This window comes from Tamandua tetradactyla, chromosome 4 (assembly GCF_023851605.1).
Source record: "Tamandua tetradactyla isolate mTamTet1 chromosome 4, mTamTet1.pri, whole genome shotgun sequence".
In the NCBI taxonomy this organism is placed as follows: domain Eukaryota; kingdom Metazoa; phylum Chordata; class Mammalia; order Pilosa; family Myrmecophagidae; genus Tamandua; species Tamandua tetradactyla.
In genome coordinates, this window is record NC_135330.1 from 19,444,068 (window position 1) to 19,470,739 (window position 26,672).

General features: G+C 44.2%; 1 protein-coding gene and 1 long non-coding RNA gene across 2 annotated transcripts in view; one reads left to right on the forward strand and one right to left on the reverse strand.

The window, feature by feature from the left end:
• Positions 1 to 3,539: 3,539 nt before the first annotated feature.
• Positions 3,540 to 26,672, reverse strand: part of FAM78B (family with sequence similarity 78 member B) — an 82,772-nt gene continuing 59,639 nt past the window's right edge. Inside the window, exon 2 of the mRNA XM_077156826.1 lies at positions 3,540 to 6,257. Coding sequence (XP_077012941.1) covers positions 5,735 to 6,257 — 523 coding nt within the window. The 3' untranslated portion in view covers positions 3,540 to 5,734. The remainder of the gene's footprint in view (positions 6,258 to 26,672) is intronic.
• On the forward strand, positions 18,265 to 24,837 carry LOC143680328 (uncharacterized). The gene is made up of 4 exons (XR_013174055.1): positions 18,265 to 18,318; positions 22,012 to 22,248; positions 23,399 to 23,442; positions 24,019 to 24,837. It is a non-coding gene; the product is annotated as an uncharacterized LOC143680328 (long non-coding RNA).

A 26,672-nucleotide genomic window follows, 5' to 3' on the forward strand; every position in this document is an offset into this window, starting at 1 on the left:
TGGTTTTACTCTCTGCAAAGGAAAGTGAAAACCCTTTGTAAACCGTAAAGAACCGTCCACCTCACCGGAATTGCTAGGAAGACTGGGGTTAGTGATAGGATCCCTAGCGGGGGTTGCATGGCTGCCATGGGGACTTTCAGGAGCTCTCAGGGACAACTGCCCTCCATCTGCCCACCTGCGTCTCTGCAAAAGCATTTGGAAATGCCCAAATAACCTTGGCTGTCCTCTGGTCCCTGAGCAGGCAGCATCTCTGTATGCCTTCCATAGGTAGGTGTCCTGCCAGGGAAACTGGAACCAGCTGTACTCAAGATCTCAAAAGAAATTAATGGCAAGAAGACTCGGGGGTAAAAATATCTGCGTGCACTGAGCTTGCTCACTGAGCTCCTTTCTATCTAACGATCATTTGGGCTTAAATATAGAGTTCAGGTGTTCACTGGGTTTTTGATTAATTTTCTTTTCAGCCCGAAGAGCGTGCAAGAGTAGTGAGCCTGTGTGTGAGTGTGTGTGTGTTTACATCTTTCTTTGCAACTCAGGTGGGAGCTGGCTCTGGCAATGTTTAATTGCGCCCTCAGTTCTAACAAGAATGTTCAACGCGCCAAGTGGAGCTCGGAAAGCCATTGTTTCCACTGCCTCCGCCCCATGGGCTGATGGCGGGTGGTGGGGTCTCCCTCAGCCGGGGCCTCAGCTGCGGGACGCATGCTTTCCTCCCACTTTTGTGCTCATGGTGTTTAAAGGGATTCCGAGACCAGGAGAGCAGATTTCCGACTCCACTAATTACAAGCGCTGTGTTAAAGAGCTGCCCAGTGACAGCCAGCTCACCCACACGGCTGCTCCTGACAGGCATTTTTCTGGGCCAGCCTCCCTGGGGATTACAAGGTTCTCTGCGTAAGGAAAGTGTTCATTCTCTCATTTTTAATGCGTCTCCTTAGTCGATTGATAAGAACTACATGACTGTGTAGGTGAAAGTGACTTGCTTTTTCCTTTCCTTCCTTCTCTTTTGTGCCCTCTAAGCAGGGACCAACGGGGAGGCAGCACAATATAGCAGAATGGCCTGGTATTTGGAAATGAAAGCCGCAGAGTCCTGGTTCCTGACATTTTCTGTTTATGTGCCTGTTTGCAAGTCACTTAACCTCTTTGGGTCTCAATCTGTTATCTGTGAAATGGGAATAACAGTATTACACCCTTCAGAAGTGGGATAAATGGAGAAAATGCATATGGAAACCTTTCGTAAAATACTCTATAAATCATAGTTTTTATTCAACTGCTCAGAACTGCTGCTTAGAACATGATTTTGACTATGAGCTATCATTCCTTGCATGAGGACAGAGGGAGCCGTAAAAAGGTGGGTGGAATAGGTGGGGACTAGCCTCCAACCTTCCCAAGTGTAGAGGACCAGATCAATGAGTTGGGAATGCAAAATGGATACAATAAAGAGTCGAGATGAAGGGTTCAATCTCAAAAGAGCTATCGTAGATAAAAGGGAATCTGGGGGTAGGGGTGGGGTGCGAAGGTAGTTCAGTGGTAGAATTCTTGCCTGCCATGCGGGAGACCTGGGTTTGATTCCTGGTCCATGCACTTCCCAAAAAACAAACAAAAATTCAACAAATGGTGCTGCAATAATGGTATACTCACATGGAAAAATAATGAAATGTAAACCGCCATACAGCATACAAAAAACAAAACAGAGAATATGGAACATTTACTTTTTGACATAATAGTAATAAGGATTTTCCCCTATTCTTTAAGGATGGATTTATTTATCTTTAATTTTTAGACTAATTGGTTTGTAGGTGAATGGTTTTGGGGAGGATGACAATGTTTGGGCTAGAAACATGGAGAGGTTTATGACCCCCAGGTAAGTGTGACTGTGCAGTGATATAAGATTTGCGGGACCTGGGGTCTTCTCTTGGCTCTGCTGCTGATTAGGTATGTGGTCCTGAGTAGAAGACCTAATTTATCTGGGCCTCAATTCCTTTGCGATCATGGACTAAAATATCTCAAAGGTGACAATTTAAAAATCTATGACCTTTTAATGTTGCTTGTATGTTACCCCAATTAAAAAAAGAGAGAGACTAAAGATCATGACAATTAAATGTAATACATGTCCCTGGACTATTTCTAATAAGGGGGAAGAAAATGGCCAAAAGGACGTTTTGGGACAATAGAAAATATTGGAATATGGACTGTATAAATATTGGAATATGGACTGTATACTTTATATCAAGGTTAAATTTCTTGAACTTGGTTAAATTTCTTAAGGTGGTTACATAAGTGAGTACCCTTGCTTGGAGAAAATGTACATAGATATTTTAAATGTTAGCGAAGCATGATGTATGCAACCTACTCTCAAATATTTAGAAAACAGATAGATATACAGACAGACAGATACACATATAGAAAGAAAGATAGATGGATATAACAATTGTGGCAAAATGCTAATAGTTGGTAAATCTAGATATCTATGTGGAGGGTACATTACAGTTCCATGTATTGTTTCTATATTTTTTGGCAAGTGACCTGCAAATTTAAAATTATTTCAAAATAAAAAGTAAAGGAAAAAAAGAATCTATGACCTTAGGAAATGCTTTGGAATTCAAAACTCTTGCGATGCCAAGAAACTGTGTGTTTGTATGTGCATGAGTATTTAGAATACAAATATAGTTCTGAGACCACCTAACTAAAGCTTAAGTCAAGGCACTGAATGGCCCCTTTAAAGAGATGGCATCTGCTGTCAAATTCAGGCACTATGAGAGAAGGAAGGCCTCATGGCAGGATAGAGGTGAACCCAACACTGATTTCAAGGTGAATTCTCTCTTGTTAAAGAGCCTTTCATTTGGTTATATCCTGACTAAGCTGAAAGGTAGTGATCCAAGAATCACAGAAACATGTCGTTTCCTTGTAAAACAACTATAACTTTAAAATAATCAGCTGCAGGGCAACTGTGTTCTGCCTGGCTGATTTCAGAATTGAGAGACCCAGCCGTAGAGTTCACAATAGTATCACTGACGATAATCCTCATGTACATTTGCGTGGTGCTTTTAACTTTCATAAGCTTTTCCATCTATTTTTCTCATTTTGTCATTACATAATTTTCCAGACACTGCCTTGGGGTCATTTCTTTTAAAGCTCTGAAAAGCATGAGGGTTTGGGATGGGGTGGGGTGGGGTGGGGTGGGAAGGAGCCCAGCTAAGGATGCTGCAAATTACTTTGTAAAAATACACATATGCCCTTAAAGAAATTATGTTATGTATACATATAATTGTATGGATCGTATCTTATTTTAATAGGCTAGGGGAATTTGAAACCAGAAATCTTATATAGGATTTTTTTGGTGTGTGTGTGTGTGTGTGTGTGTGTGTGTGTGTGTGTGTGTGTGTGTGTGTGTGTGTGTGGTGGTGGTGGTGGTGGTGGTGCATGGTGTGGGAATTGAACCCGGGTCTCCTACATGGATGGTGAGCATTCTATGTTTTTGTAATGTAAACAATCCTTTCACATTAGCCAGTTTGTTAAAATTTTGGATTTTTAAATATCATGTTTTCTTAAAATGGGGCACATAGGATTAGGATTCTTTCATTCTTTAGTATCCCTAAGACATTCCTAAGGAAAGAACATCTCTGTCCCCTGTGAATTAAATTCCAGAATGAGAACCCACTCTCCAGAATCACCTAACTGTGACATCTAATTCAACCAGAAGGAGAGACTAATATTTCTGTTGTCAGTGTGGACGATAAGCCCCTTTATACTTCAGTCATGGAGCTCTTTGGGGCTACCCCTCCAATAAAAAAAACAAGGACGCATGGGACAGGATAGAAGAATCCAAATGTAGCAGCTGAATTATTTCTAAATGGAACGTCTCCAGGTCTTCCGTGAGTCACTGACATGTCATTAGTGTGCTGTTATAAATAGCTCAGCTTGCCACCAATAACTAATCTATTAAGAGAGTAGCTGGTGGTTGGGGGTTGAGGTTAACACTGCATAATTTGGAGAGGAGCTGTTAACCCTCTCATGTAAATAAGAGCCATCTCTTGGGACTAGAATCTGAAAAAAGCTTGGCTAAATTGCAATTTTAATACAAATAATATACATCCTTCTGCTTTTACTTCTCTACCTCCAAATTTTGGTGTCAAGACAGATCTTTGGAGCAAACCATGGGCTGTAATAATTATTACTCTGAATCTGAACTCACTCACCTCAGAAAGTAGGCTCAAAGTATATACTAATAAAATCCACAATAATATTATGAGAGCTTTATGATTAGTATGCATGGAGCGTTTTTGAACAGACAACCCTATATATACTATAACTTGCAATAGTAAGAATAAAGGGAAAACTCTGTTTTTGGGGAGGTCACTTAAGCAAGAAAAGCTAGAAAAGCCTTTTTATAAACACTGGAAACTCTTGAAAAAGTTTTAGTCTGACTTAAGGAAATGTGGTCTCTCCTCTTTATAGGTTAGATTTCAGAAATACAGGCTTGCTTAACATAGGAAGCTCAAGTTTTCATCAAAGAGCTGCGAACTAAAGTTTTGTGAAGCAATTTCTCACAAATGCTCAAACAGTTAAAGTTGAGCTTCTCTGAAGCATAGCCAAGATAAACACATATGGATATACAGTGTGTGTACTGTGTATGCACAAAGGCTACATGTATATATGCAGGCACTGCTGGCAAATCTGCTAGTAATTATGCTATATGCATGCCCGTGTGTGTGTGTGTGTGTGTGTGTGTGTGTGTGTGTATGCATGCGTGCTATGTGTTCAAATCATTCAGAGGCTAGAGAAACAGAGTGAAAATACTTTTCATATCTGTTGAAATGTTCTTGAAACCCTGTGTGGAGTCATGGCTTAAATGCAATTATCTTTTTGCAAACTTAGGGCTGGCAATGGGAACAGAATAAGCAGCTATAAACAAAATCACAATTTGGGTTTCACTTAACAACATGGTAGGGCCAAAATTATCATAGCTGCTGTAGAACACAGGAACTATGCATCCAAATATATAGCTAGTTTTAGTGATTAAAAATACTTTGAATAAATAATTTTTGGAAAGGGATGGGTAGATGGCACCATTGTTTAGTTCACATCAGCACCTCGGACAGTTCCCAAGAGCTCCGCCTCAAGAGCAGAGCAAATACATTTCCCCAGTTTCCTAAGTGTTCCTTTCATTCCAATGAATGTGTTGATGATCTGATGATCAACTAGAAAATTCACAGGTATTAATTTGTATTATCAACTTATTCCTTCCTCTCCCCATCACCCATTCTCTTTACCACCCAACTTTCATTGAAACCCTTTCTAAAGAAAGAAAGTGGGACTGTCTTTCTTACGGACACCTGGTTGTGGATGTTTTCACTTCCACTTGTAATTGGTTGGGAAGCAGCATTTGCCACAGGCACTGTTTAATTTCGTTTCCATCCCCTGCATTTCACAGGAAAGAAATGGTCAATAGTTCTGATAAAAGAATCATCCGGGTCAGCTCCAAAATATGGCTACTTGCATGGTAATCACAGCAAGTCTGTCAAATCAGTGATTTCTTTACTCCTAAAAGGAAGGGATTTTTCCTAAGGATTATGGTTCTACCACCCAAGGAGCAGCCTTACTCTTCACAAGTGGCTGCAAAGGCTGGCAAACCAAGAGGTCTGCTTTGGCTCAGAAACTCAGTTTGGCTCCTGCCACCCCTGGCAACCTTGCTGTGTGTCTCAGTGACATGTGCTCCATACATAGTCAGGCCAGTCTGCTTCTACTTAGGAGGAATCACAACCAGCGGTGGCCCCCGCTTGGGCCTCCACATGAGGACCTGGGCATCATTGGCGTTGGGTTTCACTAGTGCATTGGGGGGGATGGGTTCCATCCGGCTCAGGATACGGGGCTGCTCCTGCTGAGTCCTGCCCACCAGCCGGGCCCGTTGCCCCAAAAGCTGAAGAGGGTCCACCTCAATGTCCACCCTCATCCTCCACTTGATGGTCTGCAGAATGATCTTCTCCTTGGTGGTGGTGTTCATGGCCACCAGCCAGGTAGTGAAACTTTGGTCCCTCTTGATCCTTGTGAGCAGTGGCACATTGCTGTCACTCACTGGCACTGCCCATGTCACACTGGGGTAGAAGTTGTCATTCATGCTGACGGAGAACCTGGAGATCTTGTTGGTGGGGCCAACCAGGGTCACAGTTTCTGTGGTGTTCCCGTACCAAGGGTAGCTCACCCCATCTGAGTCACTGATGGCTTTTACTCTCCCTTCCCTCAAGTCAGGCAGTTCCCAGCTTGACCTGGCAAATCAGAGAGATGCACAAGAAAAGAAGAGGCTGAATGAATTTTTCAAAAGCTGGAGAGGTGCCCACCACTTACTAGCATGCCAACTTGAGCAAAATGGAAAGTTCAGAGCACAATTCATTTAAAAAAGTTCTGTGCTGTTTCAGGATTAAATAAAAACAAAGCAAAAATAAAAAACAATACCAAAGAAAGCTAAATAAAACCATCACTCTCCCAGTTGGAAATAGGAAGGTCAAAGAGGCAGCTATAAGACCCACAAAGAGGTGCCAACTAGCTGGGATAGTGGAATTTTAATAAACCATTAAGAGGTATTCCGTTGCAAGGACCACTTTTGCAAGAATCACTTTTATGAGCTCCATCAGTGTGTGTGTGTAAAATTTGTTTGTTGGGAAAAGATAGTGGCTGAAATTTGTGATACTTGGAAGGAAGTATCAGGTAGAAATAAAAGAAGGCCATGTTAAGGGTTACACCAATTTCCTAGGAAATCACAGTACTAGAATTTCTGCTCAACAAAGAGGGTTTAAATTCCAGGCATCAGCCAATTTATAATATAGAAAACTTTGGCCTAGAAAGATGACAAAATAATGAGATAATGATCACCTTCTGGACCCCACCTCAATGTGAATGTTGTGTTGAAGCAGCTGGCATATATGGGCTCTAATATGCTTTTCTTCCACTGGCTTCAAGACCAGCCTGGAAGCCCACTTGCCTAGTTTGGGAAACTAGACATTCTGGGAAGCAGCCTACTCCTCCTGCCCATTCCTGTCCTCGTACAAAAGGAGGACAGAAGGGGCCGTGTGCTCCATTTAGCCCATGTCTCCTTCCCAGCCCCTCCCCCCGGACTGCTACTTCTGCTAACTGATATTTATTAAGTACTTGTTCTGTTCCAGGCACTAAGTATTTTACCTATGTTATCTCACTTAATCTTCAAAATATCCCACAAGATAAATGAATTTTTGTTTCCATTTTACACATGAGGGGATAGAGGCTTAAAGATGTTAAGGTACGTGCTGAGGGTTTTATGGATTATAACAGGTGGAAATGGGAATTTTCTGACTCCAGTGTCCATGCTTTTGAACACTATACAATATGTCCTTCTGCAGTGGCTTTACATGATGCTGCAGGAAGCCAGAATGGAGGGGACTTAGGCTATTCCAGGAGTTAGCAGCCATGGATGGGGTGGGGTGGACAAGACCCTCAGGGGGCAGACGTTTAGTCAGCAGAGCTTGGACATGCATTTTCTCTACAGTCACTCCTGGGACTAGAAATGATACTCAGTAATAATGCATAAGAATTCAATAATTAAAGAAAGAAATGAGATTGCTTCATTCATCAGTTAAGAGGTGGTGGCCTTGTTTGACATACAGTTCTTCCTCTTACAAAATGACAGAGGGATTCTGCATGACTTTATACAAATGGCCTAAAAAGGATTGCATTGGCAAGTTGGTGCTGATGACATTCCAGCATCCCTTATTTCATGTGGGGCAGGGGGACACGAGCCAGTGCTTCCTGTTGGCCCCCCACAGTGCTTCCTATCAATCAGCCCCAAAATGAAGTGAAGGAGGGCTTGACTGCCTGTGGAGGAGGTGAACCCACAGCTGCAAGATCCTTTTCTCTTGTCTCCATGCCTTTGGTAACTGCTGGAAATAACTGTAGTGTTTCATGGTTGGCAGAAAGTAGTAGGAATTGACCTGACTCAGAAAGTCAGAAAGAACCCATTTCACTACCCATGCTAGTTGTAGTTGTGTCACGGAAGCAGCTCCTAGATAATACTAGAGTTTCTCACTGGATAAAAGGAAGAAAGTGTTCGAGTAGGATGTCATCACACAAGGGTCAGAGGTCAGCAGGAGACCCGATCTGCTTGTTGAGTTTATAAGATGGCTACAGTGGACTGAGCTTGGTGCCTCCAGCCAAAGAGCAGGGACGATTATTCATTCACTAGACATTTATTTTCCATGTTACCTAAACTCTTCTTTATTTTGGTCACAATGACCAGACTCTACTGGCCTTTGGGTTTCTCTGTGGGATTGTTGGGTAAGTATTTCCAGCAGTGCCAGATTATATTTGCCCTGTCCTAAATACTGTGCCCACTGTGGCAGATTGCCTGGGGAATCTGGCTTTGAGTAGCTGTACATTTTATTCTCTTACGACACTATCCTTTTCAGTACTGGCTATCTTGCTGTCCAGTTCAGTTATTCTGTCTATAGATACTTTATTCTTCATATTTTCACCCTCATCTTTCTGCCTGAAATTATGTGAACTGAGAGTTGGGCTCAGAGGGTAGAGAAAATCACAAAACTTAGTTTGGTTGCTGATTTTTCTGAAAGTAGAAATAATACTGTAAAGTTGCATTCTTGTGCCTGTCTTGAAGGATCCTCTGGAATAAAGGAAAAAAACAGGACATTGGGCTGCATGTAGCCACATGTAGGTATGTCTTAATTCCTTCCATACCACTCTTACATCTGAGTGTTCCTTTGAAAATATCTTCTGAGCTTGATGCGCGTTCTCTTCCACAGTCTCAGTGATCCCAAGACTACGTCATTAAGAGAAGGTTTGATTTTGGAAATAGGCAAAAATTCATTATGACATAAGTTCAGTGAATAAGGGAAATTTTCTTTTTAAAAAGTACTGTATCATTTTTATTTCCTTTATGGAAAATGGGTACTAATGTGCATTCCAAGGTAGTGTATTTTTTTTGTCAAAAGGAGTTATGTCTATAAGATGTATGACTGATTTATGTAGATGATAAATTGGCTCTGATCAATGATTTTCAGAGAAGTCCCTGAAAAGTTCTGAGAATGACAGTGTCACTGGAGACATTGTTTGATCTTTTAAGGGGACTACTTTGAATGGGATGCTGGAGGCACTTATAGTTCACATAACCTAAACTGAATTCATTATATTCATCATAAACCAGGTCCTCTTCCCCTATCTCTACTGCAGGGAGCAGTCCACTGATCATCCACTCTCCCAGGTCAGGATCCTGAGAGTCATCTTTGGCTCTTCCCATCCTCTCACTTAGACTGTCACTGCTACTGTATCACCATAGCCTGTGGATCTTGCCCCTTAAGTGATTTTTGAATTCATATCCTTTTCTCCATCCCAAATTTCACTGCTTTCATTTAATCTGAGCCCTCAGCATCTTTTCCCTGGTCTACTCTAATGGTCCATAACTGGTACCTCTGTATCCCACCTTGATCCCTCTTCAAATCCATCTTTTAGGCTGTGCTATTGTCCATATATCTGATAATGCTTTTGCTAGATCTAACACCTTTCAAAGGCTCCTCTACTTGACAGTTAGCACCCACACGGTAACACTGAAGTTCCCTAATAGGACATCCTTAACAGGGCTCTCTATGAGCCATTCCCAGCACACCATGCTGACTCTCTGCCTCTTTGCCCTTGCTGGGCAGAGACGTTCCCAGCACACCATGCTGACTCTCTGCCTCTTTGCCCTTGCTGGGCTCTCTGCCCACATTGCTCTTTTTCCTACTAAAGTTTCGCTGTACCTAACGACTCATCTTTTGAGAATTATTGTACGTATCACTTCCTGCGGGAGGCCTTTTCCTCTGTGTGCCCGTGGCTATATCCAGATATTTACAGGTGCCAGATTATACTATAATAATGTGTTTGTCTTCCCCATTAGATTATGATTTCCTCTAGGCTCAGGATTTATATATTATTAAAATAATTTATTGTAGTAAAATTTATATAACATAAAATTTGGCATTTTAATCATTTTTCAAGTATATGATTCAGTGGTATTAATTACTTTCACAGTGCTGGGCAAACATCACCACTATCTATTTCCAAAACTCCATTGCCCCCAACAGAAATTCTGGACCTATTATGTGACATTTTAGAATCATAGTGTCTAGCAAATTGTTGGCACAAAGTAGATCCTAATACATCTTTGTTGAAAGAATAAATGAATATTTTATCCAAGTAATTTTCATGCCTTTGTAGGTGGAGTTAGTGGAACTTCTATACAACAAAGTGTTTTATTGTAGTTTTAGACTTTATATTTTCATTCCCTTTTAAACAACATCTACTATTCATTTTGAATCTATTATTAGAGTAGCACCATGCCTTATATTGAAATTTATTTGCCCTTTGGTGGTGGTGGGCAAACCACACATAAATAAAACGGAATGAATAAGTGAATATAAGTGTATTTAATGGCTTTTCATGTCATCATTCACCACATACAAATATTAGTAGCACAGTCTCCCAAGTAATTTTAGGAATTCAAAATTGTGGTCATCCATGCAGGCTATAGTTGTAGGGAAAGAATGAGCTGTTTGGATTAAAGAGAGGCACTATAATAAAAAATAAAGAAAGAAAAGCTATTGGGGATAAAGAAGGGAACTTCCATCATGGTCAAAAGCTTGACATCAAGCATGAACATGGAGTGTCTAGGAAATAGTGAAGGGACCCTGAGAGGGAGAGTTTTGGAGGAATGGAAACAAAGCTGGGGGACAGGGTAGAGTCATTTTGTGGAGAGCCTTTAATAATGGGTTTAGGAGTCTGGGCTTCATCTTAGAGATGGGGGGACTTTTGAGCAGGAGAGTGATGTACCCATGAAGAAGAGTAAGAAGGAGGATGTAAGAAGGAGAATTAGAAGGATAAGGGGAGAAAATGAGGACATTTAGGAGCTTTTGAGCATATTGCAACATTCTATGTGAGATCTAATGAGGCCTTCATTTAGTTGGTGGCAGAGAAAATGGAGAGGAGGGACCATATATGAGATAATACAAAGGCAGATTGTCTGAGTAACTGATTGCCTAGCAAAGACAAGTGAGGAGAGAAAATAAAAATCACTCCGAGGAACCAAGTCCAGGTGACTGGGGAGGAGGTAGGGGATCATTCACAGAAATATCAATTTGTGCTCTCCCTGTCGCTGACATTCGCACCCACTGTTGGACAACCTTCCCTCCCCCTGTGGTATTTCAGCATGCAAAGCCCTGACTCCTCTGTCAGAAAGTGAGATTCAGGACAGTGAGGATGGAGTCATGTTTGTCTTTGTCTTCTTTGAACAAAACACAGTGTCTGGTACATGCTACATGCTTACTATTTTTGTTTCTCCCTCTACCTCTTTTGCAGTGTCCTATTCTGGTTCTGCCTCATCTTTCAACTTCACAACTTTGAAGGGCCCCAGGGCTCAGTCTTTGGTCATCTCTTTTCTATCTACTCATACTTCTGTGGTGAGTTCATCCAGTCTCGTGGCTCTAGGTACCATCTGCATTCTGATGACTTCCACATTTAGCTCTCTATATGTAATACTTCCCCGAGCTCCAGATCCATAAACCCAATTGTCCACTTGACATTACCACTTGTATGCTCCAACTTTATCCAAAATTGAACTCTTAATATCTACTTCTTCCCTGTCAAATCTGTTCCTCCTGCACTTTCCCTGTCTTAGCGAATGGGAGTTCCTTCCTTTCTGTTCCAGGCCAAAAACTTTAGAGGCACTCTTGACTACTCTGCATGCTCCACATACTACCAATAGCAAACCTGCTGACATCAACAAATATATTCAGAATTTAACTTCTTCCCACCACCTCCATCACCATCAACCTGGTCCAAACTACAGTTGCTAATGTCTCTTCTCTGCTCCTCCAGTCTATTCCTAACACAGCAGCCACAGTGATCTTGTTAAACATACGTGAGATAATGTCACTTCTATGTTCAAAATGCTTCCATAGCTCCTATCCCACAGAAAAAGCCCAAATCCTTAAAAGGGCTTATGTAGCATTACGTGATCTAGCTGCCCGTTTGCTCTCTGACCTCATCACTTCTTTTTCCCCTCTTGCACACTCTGTCCTATGTGCTATTTCTTGAACATGCCAGATACACTTCCACCTCAGAGCCTTTGCACTTTACCTGGAACATTCTTCCATTGGAATCCAATAGCTTACTTCCTTGCATTCATTATTCAGGGCTCAAATGTCATGTTCTCAGCCTTTCCTGATAGTCATATTCAAAATTGCAATGTCCTGCCCCATCCCCTGTCTCTGCTTTATTTCATTCCATAGCAACATTTAATATGCTATATAATTTATATAAAATTTTATATAATTTATTTACTTTGTTTATGGTCTATCTCCCCCATACTCCCAAAATGTAACCTCCAAGAAAGAAGGGCATTCATATTTTATTCACTGCCATATTGTACCTAGAAGAGTGCCTGGTGCATAAATGGAATTTAAACATATTTGTTGAACAAATGAGTATTGAACTAATCTCAAATTAAAGATGGGAGGAGACCATGAATTTCAATTTTGATACTGCTACTTTTATGGAGTTGACTAGATTTATGGACATTGTGTCTATGTGGTAGTTGCAAAGTTAGGGCTAGATTAGGAGATAGGGACAGAGATATTAATTTGGCAATTGTCTACATGGAGAGGATCAGTTGGGGTGGTTTAGATTTTTGGGGATGAAGAGAGAGAGATCTTAGGACACCTGTTTAGATGGTGAGAAGATAATGAGAAATCTGAAAAGCAGAAGAGCCAGTGAAAGGGGAGAACTAGTTTCCGAAGTTAACAACAGAAGACAAATTCAGGGAGTCAGCAGTCACATAAGCTATATTAAGCAAGGAGAGTAGGGTTAAGAAAAAAAATCAGATTTCGTAATTAGGATGCTGGTGATACATAAACAAGACAACACTTGTAGTTAAGATATTTGAGTGAAGGTTGTTCTGTAAGGGGTTATGGGAGGAATAAAACAGCACAAGAAAACTTTAAGAATTCAGGTAATTCCTTCACAAAGTTGGGCAATGAAGGGGAGAAGGAAGTTGAAGCAGAGAGCTGGCTAACGATAGTGGTAGACATCCATTTCCAGAGCCAGATTGCCTGGGTTTGTAAACCTAGAACTACCACTAACTAGCAGTGTGAGCTTGGGCAAGTCACTTGCCCTTTCTGTACCACTTCCCCATTTACGAAATAGGGACAATAACAGTACCTGCTTGATGCAGTTGGTGTGACAATGAAATGAGATAATGAATGGAAAGTACATGGCACGGTGGGTGGCACAAAGTAAATGACATTTAAGTTTAGGCATTAGTAAGTGACAGAGATGGGTTACCGAAAGAGGGAAACTAACATCTTTTGAACCCTTCCATGTGCACGCTCTTGACAGTAGCCATACGAGGAAGGAATATCTATACTTTGATCATACAAAAGGAAAAGGCTCAGAGTAAACTGTCCAAAGTCATACAGATGGGAAGAGGCAAAGCCAAGATTGGGGGCTGGATCTCTCTGACCAAAGTCCTACCTTCTCCTGCACCACGCTGGCAGGAAGACCCCTTGTGTTCTTCATCTCATCGTTTCTTCTTTGAAGTCTTAGGTGTAGTAAATGGAGGAAGCACCAAAACTGCCCTCAGGAGATTGTGTCACAGATTGACCTTGGGCAAATCACAACTGTTGGCCTCAGGCTCCTCATGTGTAAAATGGGAAGAAAAAGAACTGCAGGCCTCCCTGCATCTCAGAGCGATTACAGGGGTCCAGTGCAGTGCTGATATGTGAGCAAACGCTTTGTAAACCATAACACACTACGTTAGTGTGCTGGTTTGAAAGGATCTATGCCCCCTAGAAAAGCCATGTTTTAAACAAAGTCTCATTTCATAAAGGTAGAATAATCCCTATTCAATACCGTGTGTTTGAAACTATAATCAAATCATCTCCTTGGATGATGTGATTTAGTCAAGAGTGGTTGTTAAACTGGATTAGGTGATGACACGTCTCCACCCATTTGAGTGGGTCTTGATTGGTTTACCAGAGTCCTATAAAAGAGGAAACATTTTGGAGAATGGGAGATTCAGAGAGAGCAGAGAATGCTGTAGCACCATGAGGCAGAGTCCACGAGCTAGTGACCTTTGAGGATGAAGAAGGAAAACACCTCCCGGGGAGCTTCATGAAACAGGAAGCCAGGAGAAGAAACTAGCAAATGACACTGTGTTTGCCATGTGCCCTTCCAGATGAGAGAGGAACCCTGACCATGTTCGCCACATGCCTTTCCAGATGAGAGAATAACCTTGAACTTCATTGGACTTCTTGAACCAAGGTCTCTTTCACTGGATGCCTTTGACTGGACATTTCTATAGACTTGTTTTAATTGCTCATTTTCTCGGCCTTAGAATTGTAAACTAACTACTCATTAAATTCCTCCTTTTAAAAGCCATTCCATTTCTGGTATATTGCATTCTGGCAGCTAGCAAACTAGAACAGTAGGTATTAGTTATTATCTCATCCCCCTCCTCCTATAGCCCTTCTTACCATGATGAACATGATATTTGATATCCCAATCAAATAAGCTCATGGGAAATGGTTTATTAAAGTAAGTGGTCCCCAGGTTCAGGTCCAGGCTCCATCCTGACCTAGCAGTTCCATATGGAGCACAGCATCCACTCTGGGCCCTACTTTTCTCCTCCTGAGTCCCTGCTGTCACTGGGGGTAAGGAAGGCTGGTGGTAGCATTCTTGAAGGCAGGGAGTGGGCAGGTATGCAGAGAAACTACTAATGTTAAAGCCACCAGTGGAGCGTGGGGTGGGAATCAGAGGAAACTGTATCTAGATGTCTGGCAATTTCAAACCTGGAGAGCTCCCAGGTAAGACCTTGAGGCCTGGATGGTTCTATCCCTAGACACCGGTGGGAGAAGTCCCTATCTGGGCCCCCCCCCCCCCCCAATCTTAGAAGCACCCACTCTAGTATCTTCTGGTCATGACTCCACATTGAGCAAGGAGTTGGTGGAGCTAAGAGGATGTGCCTAACTGGAGCCTGTGCCCCTCCTTCCAGACTGCTCTGAGTACCTGGAATCTCAGTATTCCCAGCCCAAATGACCCCAAACATGCCTCCAAGTCTATGCAAGCCTTTTCCCTGGTCTGTCTTTCTAAGGACAGTGCATCCACCTGCATGGAGGGTGTGCATGGAATGCGCACATGCATGTTGGGTGGTCATATACATGTGTGTGATGCCTCTCTCGTTGTGGTACAGTTAGGAGTGGGAAGAGAAGTGGTTGGGGTCAGAGGCTGAGGGCTGCCTGTTCTTAGGCTGTCACATTTTGGGCACAGAACATTGAGGAGTTCAAGAATTTTAAAATCAAATCTGGCCTCCCAAGTTGTTAAAATGTATTTTTGCCAAGGTAGGAGGGTAGAACTTATTTGATTCAGCACTTTGTTGGTCTGACTTATAACTTTTAAATATTTAGAAGTATGGTCTGTGGGCCTTTGTTTGTACCCTCAGCCTGAATGCACCGTGTAAATATTTGGGACAGGTTGAGTGGGAGAGCCAGTCCACAGCTCTAGGATACCGGACAGTTCCAATATGGAGTTATTTTTTGGTGTGCATGTTTCTATTCACATCTGCTTAGTCTTAACATTTACAAAGCACATCCACTAACAGCATTGCATCCACTTCTTATTAGTCCCACACGGTGGGTATATACTTTCTGTTATATAAGAAGGAACTTGCAGTGATGGGCAGAACTGAGTTGAAAACCTGACATTTGATTCTGCATTACATGCTTTTCTCATGGTGCCTTCCTGGTAGGAAACTGATGGTCCCAAGGCTTTCAAAAATAATAACCATGGATGATATTAGCTGACACCCACTGCTATGAACATACCCACTGCTGAAATACTGAAACAGCTTTTTTTTCCATAGGCAGGCACCAGGAATCAAACCCAGGTCCTCTGGCATGGCAGGCAAGCATTCTTGCCTGCTGAGCCACCGTGGCCTGCCCAAATACTGAAACAGTTTTAGAACAATTGGTAGACAGGCCCCCAGGTGACTCCTCCCATCTCTCTGACGTTTAGATTCCTCCCCAGAATCCCCAACCTCTCTCCAGTCTATCAACTAAAGGGTAATGCCAGGTAGAGAAGTGGCCCTACAAGACCCTGCTTCAGTTCTAGGGCTGGGTATCTCTTCTAAGAACATCATCCCTGCTCAGGGTTAACTCAGAACTTCCTGACTCCAGGCACTGCTCTGAGAGCCTGTCATCTAACAACTACATTGAGCCTCCTCTTCAAAGGAACACTGCTTTGCTAACTTTACTGCACTTACAGAGGGGGAAAATGGGTTCCTAACTTCTCTCTTTACCTCCATAGCTCAAACCTCAGGTGCTTCTAGGCATGTGGAAAGCTTAAAGAAAACGCCACATTCTCTGAGAATTCCATTTTCTCCCCAGCACAAAGGAGGGCAAAGCTTCTGCATTCCCATGAGGCTCATGCTCAGCATCATTTCTAACTTTGCAGAGGAAGCACCCTAGCACTTTCCCCATCTCCAAGTCCCTCCCCAAGAGAAGTTGGAAGTAAATAGCCAATGGCAGTGAGGTCAAGAGAGAGATGCATGGAGATAAGGCACGTTTCAAGGAGCAGGTGTGTGCAGAGTCCAAGGCTGGGGAAAGGGAGGTGTGGAAGGCTGCACTGGGAGGCAGGGGGAAGCCAGAGGGGTGCTAAAGCCATGCCCTTTGTCAACTTGGTGAGTCACTAAGCCCAGTGCCTCCAGGCAGCCACTCAGCCTACTCAGACACCAATTCCCAGCTCTGGTGCTGGCATGTATCCCGAGCCTCAGACGGTTTGCTCCATGATTACAGAGTAAGTTTTAAATTTAGGTTTTTCCTCATTCTGCACTGTTTATGTCAGACTCTGGGAAGCCTGTAAATACTACCCTCCCACCTCCCCCGCCATCCCCCTTCCTTTCTGACCACATCCTTTTCTTTTTGGCACATAGGGAGAAATTTTTGTTCCATAGCAGAAGAGATAATTTCCAGTGTTTTTAAAAAGTCATCAGCATTGGGAGAGGCTCCACGTTTAAAGTGACAGGGCTTCTTTCATAACCCACCTTCAATCCTGTTTTACCTGAGTATCTCTAGGCTCTAACCTGCAGGTACTGGAGATTCCTTGTCCTTATGTTTTTTTCCCATGACTACTTGGAGACAGTTGAGATCATGCCCCCTAAATGGCCCTGGCTGGGTTCTCAGAGGCCTCTGCTAGTTGGTTTCTATTTGACAGCCCTGAGGTCTTGCGTTGGTGGCCAGCTTTCTGAGTCATGTCTGAGGATGGTTTACCTCCAACTCCAGTTTTGAGCTTTGGGGAGCAAAGTTCCTTTCCCCACCCAGACAGCCTGTGGTAGCTTTAAACTTGGTGGCACCCTCATGCATCTGTCCAGGGCAGGCTTGCAGAGACTATGTCTGTTCTGCAGTACTGTGTCCCCTGGCCAGACAGCAAGCCCTTTAGATTCACCACCTCACTCTAATGCCAGGCACAGGGAAAAGAAATGCTGCTCGGATCCAGGCTTTGCATGTAACAAGAGGAAACAGAGGTGACTGGGTGCTGAGAGCTTTTACAGGGGAGGCAGAGACTGAGTTCGACCCCAAAGGACGAGTGGGATTCAATGTGGGCCACATTCCAGGTGAAATGCAAGCAAGAGTGTGCAGACCCCTGACTTTCCCTCGCCACTCCACCCATCCTTACCTCGCCTTTCTCTTAGCAGGTTTCCTCACTCTCCCTGTGGATGGAATTTGCCCCTTCCCTCTATCTCCATGGCCACCCTGTCCAAGCTATTTCTTCTCTCTTCAGCATGATGCCACAACCTCCTTCCTTCAACTTGCTTCCTAGCTTGTCCTGGCCGCCCACCACAGGCAATTAATGTTTTTTAGGAAAACATAAATCAGATCATCCCTCATTTCTCTGAGAAATCCTACAGTGGCTTTCCATTGCACTTGTAACACCCATGACTGTACTCTTAGGTCCCCACCTGCTCTCCAGCCTCATCCTCACCCTCTCTCTCCTGGCTCTTTAAACTCCAGCTTGTCTCTGCCTTGAACAACAAGCCCAACTCCTTGTGCCTTTGGACTTGCTGTTCGTGTTGCCCAGAACCCTCTTCCCTTAAATGTCTGGCTCCTATTCATCCTCAGTTTTGCAGCTCAAAGCCACCTCCTCAAGAAGGCCCACCCAACTAATTTTTTTTTTTTTTTTAGGTTCATGATCTGGAAATCAGACCCAGGTCTCCTGCACCGAAGGCGAGCATTCTACCACTGACCACCCATGCACACTACTGTATGTATTTAAATGCGCTGCATTTATGTACTTTGTTTCTACATTTGTCTTCCCCAGCAGACTATGTGCATCTTGAGGATCAGCCTAGAGCAGGGGTTTCCTTTAAGCTGCTGCAATGAAAAGAGTGAGTTTCTAGCAGAGTAGGCTGGTGAGGTTAGTTCTTGAAGGCAGCAGAGGTAATAAGTCTGCGAGAGAGCTGAAGGGATCTGAGGGGATCAGGTGCAGACATAGTGGGCTGAGTGTCCTCAGGGATCCTGGCTTGGTGCTGGGAGCCTCTGTCCGGCACTCAGCATTGCCCACGAGCCCTGCCCTGTGCAGAGCTGGAAGAAGCTGGGCTGGGGGGTGGAGGGGGGCAGGAGGTGGGGGTGCCGCACACATGCAACCCAGTCCATGAAAGTCAGCTGGCCCTCCACTTCTATCTCTTGAAGCCAGACAAATGGTGGGTAAGAGGAGAGAGGAATGGACATACATTTTTTCCACCTTATTTTGGGATCCCGTTGTTTCTAAGGGTAAACCTTGACATTGAGAAAAGGCATTATTGGATGAGTACACCAAAATGTTAAAAATGATTGTCTGTGGTTATGGGATTATGGGCAATATTCCCTTTATTTTATATTTGACCTATTAAAATGAACAAATTTAATTTATTTTGTAATAAAAAGTAATGTCTTACCTCACAGGATTGCATAGCATGATTGGGAAGAATTCGAGGGAAAAATAAAGAGAAACAGGAGTGGAGACATATTCTAATCTGGGCAGAGCAGGCAGTGTGCTGGGAGAGGAGGGTGAGGTGGGCAGCCAAGCTCACTGCCTGCAAATTGGAGACGGCCACCTGCTGACCAGGGGCCTTGGGCAAATGACTAGGCCTCTTTAGGTTCAGCTTCCCATATGAATGGGGATAATAATAAAACCTACTTCATAAATTGTTTTTGGGAATAAATGAGAAAACCTATAAAAGCCATCTGTATAGTGCCTGGCACATGGCAGGTGCTTCATAAATGGGGGCTCTCATGGCTTGTGCTCATCGAAAAGAAGGATGGCTGGCTGGGACCCACGTTTCTTCAAGAGTAGGAACCTCCTGGTGACACAGGACTAGAGAGCTTCGTATTCCGCTCTGTTCTGACAATTTAACAGAGGGGTAGCTGGCTACACTTCAGTGAGATAATGGGGATGTTAAAGGAGAGAGCAAAGGTTCACTCATGACATGTACCAAGCAAGGGGCACATCACATACTCATTTCACAAGGATTTTTGAGAGTCTAATTTGTTCCGAACATTGTGTTAGACTGTGGATAATACAGAGGAGACAGAACACACACAAATATATAAAAGTTTGCATAAAATTTGGTGGGGGCCATTTTCCCAGTTTAAAAACACCTGCTCTGGAAGCTACCATTCTAGCCCGAGAACAAGTTCACCCTAAATTTCTTCATCTGTAGAACGAAGAGGGTGGAATAAACAATAGGATAGGCTACGTCTAGTTCCTACATTCTCTGACCAAAGACCTCCGGCCTTGTGCTGATAGTGAGTGAGATTTTCTGCATCACAAAATTATGGTTTCAGAAGAGAAAGACACAGTGGTTATTCCCCAGGGATGTTTCTGCTCCCCAAATCCAGGACCCCACACAACCCGTCCACCCCGGGCAGCTTCCTTGGGTCTCTGCTGGGCCTGGGTCTCCATTCACTCTGCTCTCCAGGGTTCTGACATCTACCTTATTGAGTCTCTTAAACTACCTGCAGCTGGGGAACCACTGCAGCTCTTCAGCTTTGATGGATGCCTGTGATTTTCTGGTCAGCAGGCTTGTGCCTGAGCGTAATGTGGGGGAAGGAGAAACTGCTCCCTAATTTGACACTGCCAACATCCCAGCCCCAAAGCCAGGACTCCCATGAGCTCCCACCGGAGACCAGCATCTGGCAGCTCCTGTTACTATGGAAAGTCTTCTGACACTGTGAACTCACAAACCCTTTCATTCTTTGCATCTTTTCCCTTTTGTTCTTTCTCGCTGACTGGGAGGAGGGTAGTTCACTTATTTTTTTGTGTATTATTCAAGTGGAATTCCTAGTATGGAATATTCTGGTGGGTTCCTGGAGGAGGAAATCTTGGAGGGCCCCATTTACCCTGTCCTGGTTAGCTTACAATGTCTGCTGCTGAAGGTTCTGCAGCCTCACTGACTGTTTCAGCACAGAACATCTGCAGTTTAAGCCATTATTTATAAAGACACAACTAATTTTCTGATGCTAAAGCTAATGGTCAGGCCCAGCATAGACCCAAGGAAGCTGCCCTGAGTCTTCCATGGCTTTAGAGCCCGGGGTGGACAGGTTGTGTGGGGTCCTGGATTTGGGGAGCAGAAACATCCCTGGGGAATAACCACTGTGTCTTTCTCTTCTGTAACCATGTGCATCTGATGGAGACAGTGAGCCCTGGGGATGGTTGGCCAGAAGCCCTTGAAGCCTAGAGATGTAGGATGGCCATGCTGCCATCCCTTGACTCCTAGACCAAGGGCATTTCTCCCCACCTGATTTTGGGAATCACTAAAGGGAAATATTCTTCAAGGTCAAGGGGATACTGGTAATGACGTAAAGTGCCAAATCTTTCCAAAGAGCTGAATAGGAAATTGGAATATTTCCTATTTGGATGAATCCATATTTCCATTATGGATGAATGAATGAATGAATAAATGCAAGTAGGACTCCAGGTGCAAGTAGCCCAGCAGGAGGGAAGGGTACCACCTGCTCATTGATATCAGCATTCTTGTCTTTTCCTGCCTTACTGGTTCCAGGGGCCTCAGCAACCCAGTGAGAAGTGACCATGGGATTAGCACATGCCTACATAATCCTTGTTTAAACCCTGTATTTTTTTAAGGACAGTTTTATTCATATATTTTTGTTGTTGTACAGTTCTCTTATTCTGAGACTAAAGAAAGTGGTTTAGTTTGCTAATGCCGCCAGAATTCAATATACTAGAAATGGAATGGCTTTTATAAAGGGGATTTGTTAATTTATAATTTTATAGTTCTAAACCCTTAAAAATGTCCAAACTAAGGTATCCAGAGAAAGATACCTTGACTCCAAAGAAAGGTTAATGTCTGTTACATGGGAAGGCACGTGGCTGGTGTCTGCTGGTGCTTGTTCCCGGTTCTGTTTGCTTTCAGTTGCTAATTCCAGTGGCTTCCTCCCTAAGCATCTGTGGGGCCACACTTAGCTTCTCTGGGTTTCATCGCTTAGCTTAGCATCTCCCAGGGCTGGAATTTTCTTCTCTTTGGGTTCTGGCTATTTCTGTGAGTCCTTGCTTAGCACTTGGGCTATTTCTATCTTCAAACATTTCTATCAGCACTCCAAGCATCTCCAAATGTCTGTGGCTATGTTGGCTCTGAAGCAACCGTGCTTTTCCAAAATGTCTCCCTTTTGAAAGGACTCCAATAACTAATCAAGACCCACCTTAAATGTGTGCAGTTACATCTCCATTTAATAAAAAAGATACACCCACAAATGAATGTGTCAGATCACCATGGAAACGATCTAATCAAGGTTTTCACCCTAAACAATAAGTCTGGTCCCACAAGATTGGATTAGGAAAAGAACATGGCTTTTCTGGGGTACATAACAGTTTCAAACTAGCAAATAAAGAATCAATAATTTGGAATGAAATGTTTCAGGTATTATTGAACCTTAAAAATGATCTGTTTTTCTGAAGGTAATGACAAGAACAGACATTTGCACACTGATGTTCATTGTGGTGTTATTCACAATTGGGAAAAGACGGAAACAATCCAAGTGCCCATCAACAGATGAGTGGATAAACAAAATGTGGTACAAATATACTATGGAATGTATGCAGTAGTAAGAAGGAATGACATCCTTACGCATGTGACAGCATGGATAAACCTTGAGGACATAATGCTGAGTGAAATAAGACAGACACAAAGGACAGGTATCATATGATTTCACTAATATGAATCACCTAGAAAATATAAACTCAGAGTCTTAAAATGTAGATTATAGGGGACCTAGAGATGGACAGAAGTTAGAGAAGGAGAGTGGTTACCTAGTATGTTCAGAATTATTAATGAGGTTGAACTTAAATGTTTGGGAATGGAGAGAGGGGATGGTATTTCCTTGCTGGGATTATAAGTAATAGTGCCATATTGAAGTTGAATTTGATTGAAAGAGGTTGTTTAAAGTCATGTATCTCACTGATTAACACTACAAATACAAATAAATTCATGCATGAGCTACTGAAAATGTATGGCACTTGTGCAAAGAGTTACTAATAGAGTGGCATGTGGGGGAAAAATTACCTATCGCATGCTATGAACTATAATGGTAAAGACTTATTAGTACCACAGCAATACTAGGGGTAAATAATTGAAGGGGATAAGGGATACGGGGTGTTTGGGGTTTTATTTTATGTGTGTGTGTCTATATGTCATTGTCTCTTCGGAACAATGAAAATTCTCTAAAATTGAGAATGAAGATGATTGCACAACTGAGTGAGGATACTGTGAGACACTGATTGTATACTTTAGACAAGAATATATGGCATGCTCTTTGCTTGTCTTGATGGTACTGCTGGTACCAGGGGTCTTGATCCTAGTCCGTCAGCCTTTCTACCCGCTCCCCAAATCCAGACTCCAAAGCAAATGCCCTTTGGTGCCGCCTGAGCCCTGCAGACTCTTCCATAGGGCCAGCTGGTGGGTGGGCGGGAGTGGAACAGGGTACGCTTCTTCCACCCCCATCCTGTCAATGCACAGACGAGGCTGGGGACTCCTCGGCCTCAGAGAGCTGGAGGGGATCAACATTTGGAAACCAGGAAATGGAGTCAAAGTCAAAGACCTATTTACTGGAGCAAGAGCAAGGCCAGGGGAACCAAAAAGCAAACAGTTTGACGAGGTTGATATGATCAAGGCAGGCAAAGGGCAGGAATCTTGAGAGAAGAGTTTTATTAACTTTGCTACTACTGATAATAGCAGCTAATATTAAGTGGGGCTTTACCAGGTGGCAAGTGTTCTGCTAAATGCTTTATACAGCAGCCTCAAAGTTAAGTGCTATGTTTCTCTCTTTCTCTCTCTCTTTTGCATAAGGGAACTGAAGTCCAGCCCAAGTCATTTGCCAAAGTCCAAAGCAAGTAAGTGGCAGCCGGGCTGACCCCAACTCCGACTCCTTAGGCTTCACTGTCTAACACCTGTGCCCACTCCTTGTTCGGTACCAAAGGCTGTTGGTAGCCAGTGCGGACTGAAGCCCCTAACTTGATCCGTCCCCCTGCACCACTTTTCCCAAAGCACTGCTTCTCCCCACAGGTGACACTAGAGCTAAGTTGGGACCTCAGCAGAGGCGTGGTGGCAGAGGCGCAGGGCTCTGGCGGGTGCCGCAGTCCAGCTGCTGAGGGTGGTGACCTCTCTCCCTGCTGTGGGCAGGACGAGTGTGGAAGATGGAAACAGCATTGACACACTACGGACGGGCCTCCTTCCCCTCCCCCCCAGTTGCCAAGCACCCCCTTCTTCAGGGAGCTTCCCAGTTCCCACCAAATAATGACCAGGAGGGGGGGAAGGGTAGCAAATATAGCAGGTTCCTGAAAGCCTGAGCAGAGGAAGGAAGCAGATGCAGGGAAAGAGGCTTAGTAAGGGAGTGGAGCCGTCTAGCGCTAGATCTTAAAATCAGAGTTTATTGCTCTCATTAACTTCCCATTTTGTGTTCTCCACAGGCCACATTTCACCGCAGGCTGAGCAGGGCAGCAGAGGTGGGGAGTCGCCGGCAGCAGCTAAGCTGGGGACAGGAGATAGGAGGATGCCAGCAGCTCGGCGTGTGCCTCAGGACAGGCCTGTGAAAGTGTTTTACTGGACGGATTCCTGCCGAGCATACAGAAGGGATGTCTGTCTGCAGTGTCTGGAGATAGGTGTGGACTGGGGGGATTCTCAAGAGCATGCACCAGACCGAAGGTGCAGAGAGGTTCCCAGAAAATTAGTTGTGTCTTTATAAATAATGGCTGAAACTGCAGATGTTCTGGGCTGAAACAGTTAATGAGGCTGCAGAACCTTCAGCAGCAGACATTGTAAGTTAACCAGCACAGGGTAAATGGGGCCCTCCAAGATTTCCTTCTCCAGGAATCCACCAGAATATTCCATACTAGGAATCCCACTTGAATAACACAAAAAGCACAGGCCATGTGCTTCAGCTGGGATGCCCGCTGGCTGGCAAGGATGTAAGTGCTTTACACACCTGCTCTAATTTAGTCCTCACAACAATACAGCCAGGTGGCTACTATTATCACCATCCCCATTTTGCAAATGAGGAAACAGAGACCTCCAGCTATGGCCAAGCCATTTCCACTCTGTGAGTCTCTGTGATGGGCTTCCTGACAGTTCCAGGCCACCTGATTTCTGGAGGGCGGTGTGATTTTCTGGCACAGCACTTGGCTGTCCAAGGGTAGGGACAAAGGAAGTAGAGGTTGGGTTAGTATGGTGTTTGGGCTGGGCTGTGTGGTCCCTCACGCCCGGTTTACAACACTTCAAAACCTTCCCATTATGGGGGATTAAATCCAACCCCCTCACTTCCTCTTACACAGCCCTGCATAATCTGGCTTCTGACTCTTTCCCTGCTCCAGCTCATACCATGCTTCCCCTGGCTCTCAGCACTCTATCCCCATCAGCTTCCCTTATAGTCCACAAAGATACCAGGCTCTTCCCTGCCTCAGGACCTTGACATATGCTGTTTCAAAAGTCCTTCTTTCTACTTCTCACCTGGGTAAACTGCACATAGGTCTAAGGGCAAGTGTCATTTCCTCAGAGAGGTCTTCCCTGATCTGCAACCCACTCCCTTCTTTTCCTTCATAGAACTTACCACCATTTTTAATCATATATGTGTGAGTGTGCTTCTGGTTAAAGATCTGTCTTTTCATGAGGGCAGGGACCATGTTAACTCTGATTGCCACAGACGGAGCAACCACCACTGTGGCTGGCACGTAGTGATATTTCACAAATGCTCTTGGAATGAGTGACAGCCTGCATGAAGGAGGCAATGAGGAGAGGCAAGAGGATGGAGGATATCGGGGAAAGAGTAGGAGCAGTGATGTGCCTGGGAGCTAAGGAGGAGGACCAAGGAGGCAACAAGCATGGAGAAAGCAACTCTAAGAGATGAAAGAATTGGTCTGGTAGAAAGACTTGAGAGACGGCTGTTCAAATTCAAGATTTCAGAGGAGCAGCAGTGAAGATGGTCTGTTCTGATGCTGGTGGTGGGGTCAGGAAGCCTTTCAGAAAGGGGCGGATGTGGCCTTCTGATGGAATCTTGTGCTCAGGGCGTGCAGAGTGCCAGGATGTAGGAGAAGGCTCTGCGGAGGGGCCCAATTTTGCCACATGTCCTCATGTTTTGGGGTGGCCCTCCCTTCCAGGTGTCTGCATGAACTGGAATTCACCAGTATCCCAAGGACCTGGCAGGAGGGAGCAGACTCGGCTCTGTGTAGGGTGGCGGAGCTGTTAACATAACCACCATGGGGGTTAAACAAGCTTCTTTTCCTTGGCTGTCTGGAGCCCAGGGGTCTGCAATGCTGCGGTGACGCTCTGAGGCTCTGCTCACCCAGCCCCTGAGCCGCACTGGGGTGCTGCGCCCTCCTGGTAGCACTGGGGCCCTCTGCTCTCCTGGCAGCGATCACAGCATTGAGCGGCAGAGACAGGGAAGGATCCGAAGCCAGACAGGAAGCTAATAATAGCCTTTTGCAGAAGTAGCTCTTTTAAAATAAAATTGAGATTCCTACCTAGGCCAATTATACAACCACCTCCTGTCCCTCCCAGGTCCCTACAACTCTGCTTTCCAGAGTCCACTTTCTGATGCTGCATGCTTCAAAATGTCAGGAGTAGGTCGAAAGACATTGATGTGAAAAACTAGGAAACAAAAAAGTCCAATCCCATACACACCACATTCAGAGCTCATGTACCGACAACTACGGGTGACAACTCTACTGTTTTCAGCCCTGGACCATCCTAATGGTTTGCTTTCTCACTGATTCTGGACCTGTCCGGTCCCTGAACAGGCAGATGAATGCCCTCCCTGATGAAATAGACATCTTTTCAACAGGAAGGCTGGGCCGAGAGTGCAAAAGTCAGCAGGGGAAACGGGGGCCAGGGGTCAAGGGAGGGGGGCAAAGGAGTAGGAGCCACCTAAGGTCACAGGTCAAGTCCATTCTTCCAGCACTATGACAAGCCCCACTGGAAGGATGGTTGTCCCAATCAAGATCAATAAAGAGTCCACTACAGAGATATGACTCATTTCAAACAAGTTCAGTGAAGACTGAACATATACCACGCGCTCTCCACTGTTTTGGGTATGGGAGACACCAAGCCTAATACTACACGATACACGTCC